Source organism: Saccoglossus kowalevskii, chromosome 16, assembly GCF_978046115.1.
Source record: "Saccoglossus kowalevskii chromosome 16, keSacKowa6.1, whole genome shotgun sequence".
Taxonomy (NCBI): Eukaryota; Metazoa; Hemichordata; class Enteropneusta; family Harrimaniidae; genus Saccoglossus; species Saccoglossus kowalevskii.
Window position 1 is genome coordinate 29,239,532 of NC_140656.1, and position 10,601 is coordinate 29,250,132.

General features: G+C 41.0%; 1 protein-coding gene across 1 annotated transcript; it reads left to right on the top strand.

Moving 5' to 3' along the window:
- Window positions 1-3,871: 3,871 nt before the first annotated feature.
- On the top strand, window positions 3,872-9,403 carry LOC146733820 (uncharacterized). Its single transcript, XM_085490978.1, has one exon. The coding sequence runs from the start codon at window positions 3,872-3,874 to the stop codon at window positions 9,401-9,403; it is 5,532 nt and encodes a 1,843-aa protein (XP_085347104.1).
- Window positions 9,404-10,601: the final 1,198 nt, after the last annotated feature.

The following is a 10,601-nucleotide window of genomic DNA, read 5'->3' on the forward strand; positions in this document are numbered from 1 at the left end:
AAGTAAACAAGAGATTAGAAACAATCGTATAAAAATAAAATTAATAATGATGTTTTGCTGACCGAATTCTTTTCCCCATCAAACATTTCAGAACAAGATTCTTTCGTGTTTTTTTTTTAAAAAAAGTAAAAAAACACGCACACATTGATAGTTGAAAGCAAAATAATATATATATATATATACTAGTACCCTAAAATAATGACATCGCTTATAGTTTCTGAACCACATAACTCTGCATTTGCCATATTCGTGATATACGATTTGAAATCATTGGGGGGGGGGGGTCGTTTGACTGGAATATGGTGGCCAGTGTATTTTTTTTATATTTCATTTTTTTCTTCCGACTAAATTACATTTTTTTTCAACAATTCTGCCCGCCCCCCTATGATTTCAAATGGTCGACACATAACGTAAAACAAAATTCAGCAAAGTTAACTGAAAACTTTTCAAGAATTTACCATTAGCATCTGGGTCACAGTTAGTGTAAACAAAAACAAAAAACATTTGGAACATACTACTCACGCACACTGTCCCAGTTGACTACATGAATTTCTTACAGTTTGAATTTCTTCCAGCTTTTTTCCAAAATAGAGACTCAATGAAGGTACAGTGAAATGAATACGACAGACAATACTGTTACCATATTTTAAATCCAATCCTCTACCGATACATACATAACCAATCGTGTGTACCCAGGGGCGGATTTAAAGGGGACCGTGCCCCCTATTTTTTACCCTCCGCAAGGGCTTCGGGCCATCGGCGCTAGCTAACTAGGCCTTCAATCAACTTTTCGCCCCCTCCCCATTCCAGAATCCTAGATCCGCCCCTGATACCTATCATGGTTTGTAAAAATCACGTGGAAATTAACTTCCCCAGCCACCAAGATAGTAGTAATACGCAGTAATTTCGAAAGAAATTGGGTTTGCTGTTTTAGAGAAGAAATATAAATTCCGGACTCGGAGGAGTTCGGCATCAATAAAGACAAAAAATTAAAAACCTATATTTGAAATGTACGTTTGACATTTTGAAACGTTCACATTTGAAACATTTGTAGTGAAATGCACATTTAACATTTTCGAAAAGCAGTACTATACACACGACGTACATGGCTAACATACTTATCCCCATGGTTACACTTTATTTTTCATTCAGGGTTGCATATCTAAGCCCCCCACCCCACCCCCCGAGTTACCCGGCTCCGCCATCACTGTGACGTTAAAGTCTTTAGATTACACATTGAGATAAAGTACGTATAAGTGATTTCAATATATTCACTTAGAAACAGAACAGAAGATAACACGTTGATTTTTATCTTTTGTTGTCCCCGAAAAAATTTACGTGATGACCAAACTTTTTATACAATACACGTGCTTGTAGCAGTACTTTAAAAACGAGTACGCATGACCAATCATATAACCCTATAACACACTGCTCGGGGCAAAGGTTAACGGACAACAAACGGTTGATCCTGGCGAATAATCAGGACTGCATTTCTAGATCCGCTCAGTCTACGGTGATCATACTCAACTATTATATTTTCCAATCACGCAATCACTGCACAATTTTCTTCAGATGTGACACGTTGCTGGCGTCGGACTCAATTCTATTCTATAAACAAAGTTTCCATTCCAGTTTCATTATTTTAATTTTCATTTCTTTATATATTTTAATTGTTTGTTATGTTTCATACCCGCTTTGTGGTGAATCTTTAGTTATAGTATATGATTAAAGTGCTTGTTCTCATGTGTTTGATAAACTTATGATATCAGTTGTAGGCCCTTATATGGCATAGAGACCTGGACGGAGAATAAACGTATCGGCTCCGCCGGGTTCCTTTTCTATATACATATCCTTACTCTATTATACCACCAAAATAAATGTAATTTACTAGAAATTAAACACATCAAACAATAAAGCCCCCAAAAAACATTTATGTGAGAACGTGTTCTGGTACACTGCTCGGTTACACGGCGGACCAATGTTCGGGGCATAGTACCATGGAGACACCTCTTGGACGCCATCACATGGAGTTACGTCTTCTAATCTTGTAGACTATCGTAGGCACGTGATCGTAGGTTACGAATTTTGGCGCATTGCGGTGCCTAGTGATCGCTTTCCAGCAGTTATTGAGGTACAAGTATACAGTAAAACGTGCACGTCAGCTGGATTACAGGTTGTTGTTGTTGTTCTTGTTCTTGTTGTTGTTGTTGTTGTTGGATGTAGGAGCCCTAGGAGCACGTTCGAGAGTACGTGTGTTGCATATTTTCCTCGTTCATCCTCGTTTCCATCACAACCCTTGCATTCTTTCATATAAGATCTTTTACTGGATGAATATTCGTTGCACTAGTTGGTCACTCGTCGGGTTAATCGACGGTCAATTTTTCTTTATATTTCCCTCCCCTTGTTCCCACAGTACTTTAAAAACAAGTACGCATGACCAATCATTCCGAAACGTTATAACACACTGCCCGGGGAAAAGGTTAACGGGCAACAGCTGGTCATTGGTGTAGCAATATTCTTATTTACATTCGTATTCATAGTCATGGGATTTATTTAGCACACAAAAAATACAATAATTATAATATTAATGTGACAGGTATGTCGATTACAACTTTCATTACATATTTAGTAATAGAAAAAAACACAATAAAATGTTACAGCAACATTGTCCACTGGAGTAAAAAAGCAACAAACAAATGTGGTTTCTGAATGTTTTGAGCTATGCAAACACTGACAGTGAAATGTTGTGCTCACTTTCATTGAACGATTGAGTGCAGCTGGCATCCGATCACCGGCCGTTACTCGGTAGGATTCAACCATGTAAAGCTATTTCAGTTATTGAAAGCATTGTCACGCTTTCATGTAAACGAACAAACAACAAAATGATTGGAATTCAGTTATGGTAACAGATTGTCAGTCATTTCTCAGCCGAACGAGACATTCATATTAATTTGTTGCTTGTATGAGCCTGGTTGATAATTTAGATCGGAAAAACAAGTGAGGCTAGTTTGCGTTTATATGGCAACGACAATCCTAATAGTTTTACCGCCAAAATAACGCCCGCAATTGGCATTGAAAGATACCGCCCAGAAAATACCAAATTGTTACAAATCCAATGCATGACCCCCTGAAGATATCGGTATTTTGGGGGCAATGACCACAATTATTCTTTAAAATGAACACCAAAATAGCATTGAAGTTCAACAATTGTTCAACATGGCAAAAATTGAGAATATAATAATATTATATATCATAACATCTTAACAATATACTCCATGAAGTCCCGGGATGGGTATTAGATAATGCCTATCAGAATGAACAAATTATGCTTATGGTTCATACACATGAATCTTAGGATAGCAAACTGTTCTGGTAGTCGGGGTGTAAATATAATAAAAAGTGAGACTAGCAATAAGCCCTACTTGGAGACCTTGTCGGAGATTCATAATATATATTTGTATTCGTTTTCATATTGCTAATATTATTATTACATGTCATTTCGCTATAGTTAATTCGTTTACCTTTCGCATGAAGGATTCCTCTGAGTAATTCTCGACCAATTAGAATCATTTAATTTCAGCCAATCATTTTACTCTGTATTGTATCTTTTTCTCCCGCGTACTTCATTTTGTATTTCCCGCTTACGTGTTTTCTCTCACGTTCGATTCGCACCTATATAAAGGGCTAGTTTCGGAGTTTCGGGGCTCCTTATTCATGTGTTATATGTTTCTATGCCAGTTTATCCAGCAATAAACCATACCGTGTTTTGCATCCTCATTGACTGTTTATTCTGCCATCAAGTTCAACTGAAGCGTATTATTATACCCCACATAATTTGGTGACCTAGACCAGGATATCTCAGCTCAACACGATGTCAGAAGAACAGCCACCACAGAACGCCGCTGCTGATGCCCAAGCAGTGGAGACGACAAACGCATTGGCAAAACTGAAATTGAAGCGAAGGAGTCAACGAGGGCAGCTCACACGACTTTTCAACAAAGCCGAAACCCAGAAGAAGGAAATCGCCGACGCGGAAGGCCGGGAAAATAAGCTTACAGAGATTGAACAACTCGTCGCGCTCCACTCTCTCCTGACCGACCGCTACGCAACGCTCATCATGCTCGAAGAACAAATTCTCGAACTCACTGAAGAAGCACTCTTTGATTCAGTCAGCGAAGAGAGCTCCGAATATACTGACGACGTATTCTGCAAGAATCACGCTCTGAACGTTTTCATTAACAAGATGAAGACAGAAAACGAACCGCTACTTGACACCGCAAGCATCGCGTCCGCCAACTCATCTAGAGGCACCTCATCGACAGGTACATCGTCTACCTCCTCAACAAAGACCGTCTCGCTACCCAAGATCGTCCTACCACAGTTTGAAGGTGACGTACTGGAATGGGCTAGCTTTTATGACATTTTCAGATCTTCGATTCATTATGATGACACTCTCAGCAACGTACAAAAGTTCACCTACCTACGCACCATGCTAAAGGGCGAGGCAGCGCGAACTATTGCTGGACTATCTCTCACTGATGGTAACTACCACCACGCTATTGAACTGCTCTTGGAACGATACGGACGTGATCACCTAGTTACCGAAGCACATATGACTTCGCTCTGGCAATTACAACAACCCACCAGCGACATCGAAAGTCTGCGTAGATTTTATGACGCGCTGGAAGGACATATCCGTGGTCTACAAACACTCGGAAAACCGGAAAGTTCTTACGGCGACCTCCTCGTTCCGATCATCCGCGACAAACTACCGGCAACCATTCGAAAGCAAATCGCTCGCGAAATCGGGGGAGAAGCTTGGAGTTTACCTAATCTACGTAAAGCACTGCTACGCGAAATAACCGCGATCCAATCCGGGAACCCGCTCGACGAATCGTCAATCAACAATTCACGGTATCAACCGGACATTACTGCTACATTTCATACAAATGTGCGATCTCCGAAACGCGATCCGAAATTGCGTAACACCAGCGCCAAATGCACCTACTGTAAAGGGACACACTTCACTTCTGCATGTCGCGTAGTGACGGACATAAACAAACGTTGGGAAATAGTCAAACGTGACAAACTTTGTTACAATTGTTTGGGAAGACATCGAGCATCGGAATGTAAATCTAAGTTCAATTGTCGTACATGTAAACGAAGACACCACTCAACACTACACCAAGAAAGCCAACCCGTGACGCACGTTGCAACATCTGATACGAATCCAAATTCACCGGTTCATGTGACATTGACAAAACTCAACGACACCCACAGGAACTCGCCAAATAATACATGTCTGCGTCCCGTACTTCTCAAGACTGCTATTATTCCGATATCTGTAGGTAATAGCCAGCCACTACAAGCTAACGTACTTTTCGACGAAGGGGCAAGCCGTTCATTCATCTCTCGTAAGTTTGCTAACGATTTGAACTTATCTCCTACACGCACTGAACAAGTATTTCTTTCTACATTTGGCGACAATACTGATCACTCACGAGCGTTAGACTTTGCTAGTGTCACAGCACACGATTTGTCGGGACATACTTCGAATATTGACGTACTGTTCATCTCCGAAATATCGACTAAACTGACAAACCACATCACTGAATCTATTCACCACGTTGATTATTTGCGGGGACTAACATTTGCGCATCCAGTCACAGAAGATAAATCATTCTCTATTGATTTACTTATCGGCGCTGACCAGTATTGGAATTACGTCGGGGATAACGTTATCCGCGGCAATGGTCCTACAGCGGTTTCGTCCAAATTCGGATATTTATTATCAGGGCCAGTTGACAAGGGTCAAAGGTCAACGAACGCAGATGTAAACATACTACACGTCTCTACCGAATCGCAACAACTCGACAGCAAACTCCAGCGTCTCTGGGATTTAGAAAGTATCGGTGTGACCGACGACCCCTCCGCAGAAGTACGTATGGATTTTGAAACTTATCGTGACACTCATTTGCAAATTGAAAACAAAAAATACATTACAAGATTACCATGGTGTGATAACCACCCACCGTTGCCTACCAATTACGACGTCACAGTTAGTCGAACGCGCGCCATGCTCAGACGTTTGTCTCCTGAGTTACTCGACGCATACAACTCTATCATCGAACATCAACTTAACAGCGACTTCATCGAAGAAGTCTACAATGATGACAATACTGTCGGACATTATCTACCCCATCGCTCGGTAGCAAAGGACTCTACTACAACCCCGATTCGTATTGTGTACGATTGCTCTTGCCGCCGAAACGCCAATTCCCCGAGTTTGAACGATTGTCTCCAAACCGGGCCTTCTATGATTAATGATTTGCCAGCCATCTTAATGAGGTTCCGTGCTAACAATATTGCGATCTGTAGTGATATTGAGAAAGCATTCCTTAACGTGAGACTGCATCCCGATGAACGGAAATTTACCAAATTTCTGTGGCTGACAGACGTGAACAATATCGACAGTCCACTCAAAGTGTATCAATTTAAATCTGTGCTGTTTGGTGCTGTGTGCTCACCTTTTATCCTGAATGCTGTGATCAAAACTCATTTGGATAATAACTGTGATATTAATACTGCCAATCAAATGAAAGACAACATCTATGTCGATAATGTCATTGATGGAGTCTATTCGGAAGCAGATGCTGTTAAATACTACAGTGAATCTACGAGCCTCATGAATTCTTGTGGATTTAATTTACGTGCTTGGTCATCGAATTCTCCTGATTTGTGTGAACTTGCTACCCGAGATAACAAATATGAGCCTGCCGACGAAGTTTCTGTGCTTGGTATGCGTTGGAAAATTACACCCGACGTGTTGACACATTCTCGTGTTAACAGTCAACCTCAAGTCGCGTCGTTTATTACAAAACGTGACATTGTAAGTTTCACAGCGAGTGTATACGACCCGCTTGGATTAATTTCACCGGTATTGGTACGCGCCAAACTATTTATTCAACTTTTGTGGAAGTTGAAATTGGAGTGGGATGAACCACTAAGTCCTGAACTTTACGAACAATGGATCTTAATTGCTGAGGATTTAACCGCTGCTCGTGATAATCAAATCAACCGGAAATATTTTGACGAGACTTCTCCAGGTGATACCTATCAAATGCACACTTTCGCAGACGCGAGCACTTCCGCGTATGGTGCTGTTGTGTTTCTTCGTCGTCAGCACGAAACGGCTCTTGTCATGTCAAAGACACGAGTCGCCCCTAAATCGGAATTATCTCTGCCGAAATTGGAATTAATGGCTGCACTGATCGCTACGAGACTCGGTAAACTCGTACTGAATGCTCTATCGGACAAATTCAATATAACTGAACATTTCCTGTGGTCCGACAGTCAAGCGACCTTGCATTGGATTAATAGCAGTAAGAAGTTGCCAGTATTTGTTCAAAATAGAGTGCAAGAAATACGCGACTTCACACAAGAATATAAATACTGTCCAACCGTGGACAATCCCGCGGACTTACTAACGAGAGGTATATCAGCTAATGACCTCCGTTCAAACCCCAAATGGAATTATGGGCCGTCATGGTTACCAGATCAACAAATGTGGCCAACATGGGATGTGAACAATGCTACTCAACTACATGTCAACATCATGAAGGAAGATGACGACCTCGTCAACCCGGATACTACTTCGCCAGTCATCAACGCACAAACCGCTCGTGAAGCGACTGATGAAAGTGACAACTCCGGCGTTCAACGTATTATTGACATTTCCAGGTACAATTCACTCGATAAACTGTTGCGTGTGACCATCTACGTACTGCGATTTGTTAACCGTATAAAACAAATCACTCGCCAGCCAAACTCGGACAATAACAACAATATAATCACATCAACAGAACTCAAGAACGCTGAACTTCTGTGGACAAGAAATGTCCAATCTGAACATTACGGGGATACTATCCATGCGTTACGCGAACAACGACGCAAGTTCGGACCGCTCATTCGTCAATTGAACTTATTTCTAGACGAGAAGGAAATACTTCACTGTGGAAGTCGTATCCACAACGCACCGCTCGACTATGTGACGAAATACCCGATACTGTTACCGTCATACCATGCATATACACGACTAATTGTGATGAAAGCACACGAACTAAATAAACATTCTGGTGTCCAGTCTACAGTGACCCAGATTCGGCAACAACACTGGATACCCAAAATACGCCAGGTTGTACAGAGTATACTGAGAAGTTGTGTGACGTGTCGCAAGGTCGATGGAAAACCGTTTTCCAACCCCGTTCAAGCACCGCTACCATCATATCGCGTAAATATGATGCCCCCATTCGCCGTGTGTGGAGTTGACTTCACTGGAAGTCTCATAACCAAAACACCTGATGGAAAAAGAAATAAAGCCTACGTTTGCTTATTCACTTGTGCAGTGACACGCGCCGTCCATTTGGAAGTTATACCCGACCTGTCAACAAAGACATTTCTACACGCTTTCCGTCGCTTCGCTGCAAGACGTTCACTACCCAGTCGTATGTTGTCCGACAACGCGTCCACTTATATATCCGCCGCGGAAGAAATACGCAATCTACTCGATACTTCAGAAGTTCGCGAATATCTCGCTTCGCATCGCGTCGAGTGGACGTTCATCCCGAAACGAGCTCCATGGTTCGGAGGATTCTGGGAAAGGTTAATCGGCATAACCAAGAACGCCATCAAAAAGGTTTTGGGCCGTGCGCTAATCACCTTTGATGAACTTTCTACCATAGTTTCCGAAATCGAAGCTACTGTTAATGATCGTCCATTAACATACGTGTCTTCCAGCATCGAAGACAACGTCAGTTTGACACCGTCTCATCTGCTCAACGGCCGGTCATTGACACAGTTACCATACATAAACATTACCGACGATGAACTTTATGACCCCGATTATGACAGTCATACGAAAGTCAACAAACGATATGAACATTTAGTTCGTCTACACATACAATTCTGGCGTCGATGGCAGACAGAATATCTCACCGCACTACGCGAACGTCACCCTACTACCGGTACAAAGAACAATACTATTAAAGTAGGTGATGTCATAGTACACGACGACATTAATCGCCGAGTAAAGTGGCAACTTGCTATAGTAAACAGTCTAGTTTACGGCAAAGATGGACTTGTCCGGTCAGCTGAGGTGAAAACTTCCAATGGTCATATGTCCCGCCCTATTCATAAATTGTTCCCGCTGGAAATTGTATCGAAGGAATTGACATCATCCAGCGATGACACAACGCAACCCACTGCCACAGATGGTATCACTAACATGCATGATGAAATCAACATCCCTACCAGTGGAAGTACAGATGATATACCATTGCCACAACGCAGATCACATCGTGACGCCGCAGCTGCCGCCAACGTCAGACTCAAAGATTTAATCTGAACTTTAGTGAAAATCGCACTAGATCAGAAGTTTACAAGTTCAATTTGTGTTCCCCTGAACTTGAAAAAAATAACTAGTAATTATTAGTGAACTCTTTTATCAATCGTTATTCGTTTATTCTCATATATATATATTATTCCTGAATGTGTACTTTTTCTCAAAGTCGGGAGAATGTCGGAGATTCATAATATATATTTGTATTCGTTTTCATATTGCTAATATTATTATTACATGTCATTTCGCTATAGTTAATTCGTTTACCTTTCGCATGAAGGATTCCTCTGAGTAATTCTCGACCAATTAGAATCATTTAATTTCAGCCAATCATTTTACTCTGTATTGTATCTTTTTCTCCCGCGTACTTCATTTTGTATTTCCCGCTTACGTGTTTTCTCTCACGTTCGATTCGCACCTATATAAAGGGCTAGTTTCGGAGTTTCGGGGCTCCTTATTCATGTGTTATATGTTTCTATGCCAGTTTATCCAGCAATAAACCATACCGTGTTTTGCATCCTCATTGACTGTTTATTCTGCCATCAAGTTCAACTGAAGCGTATTATTATACCCCACAGACCTATGATATCACTTACATATTAAATAGATCTTTTCTTGCTCAAGTTTTTTTCAGAAATGGATGTATTGTGTTTCTGACAGGATAAACAACCAATTGCAAATTAGAATTTTGAACGATCGGTTATGCATGAATGATATCGATTAATGCATACAATTTAAAGTCTCAAAACCCTGGGAGAGGAATCAAAGAACCCTTTGCACGGATACACGAACGCACGTGATAAATGCAACAATCACGGTTCGGGAAAGACGCATGGATTTTACACACGGTCGTGAGTGTTTACACATTAAACGCAAAACGTTAAAGCACCGTCGGTATTGAGGGACGGTGATTAAAGCTTATATGGACACACGCTTATAGTATTACATTATAACATGCGTGCCATCTCTTGCTGCATGAATAAAAAAAAAGATAAATTGGTATGACCCAACGAGTTTCGCATGTTCAATACTGAGCGAAAAGAAACATGTATTGCTTATTTTACCCTTGTCTCATATGACAAAGATATATCTTAACACTTTCCAGTGTTCGGTGATATAAGGTAAAATAAATGAGATATGCTTTCTTACATAATAATGGTTGATGTCACCAAGTATAACACTATTTACATTAGTCGGGTTTCCT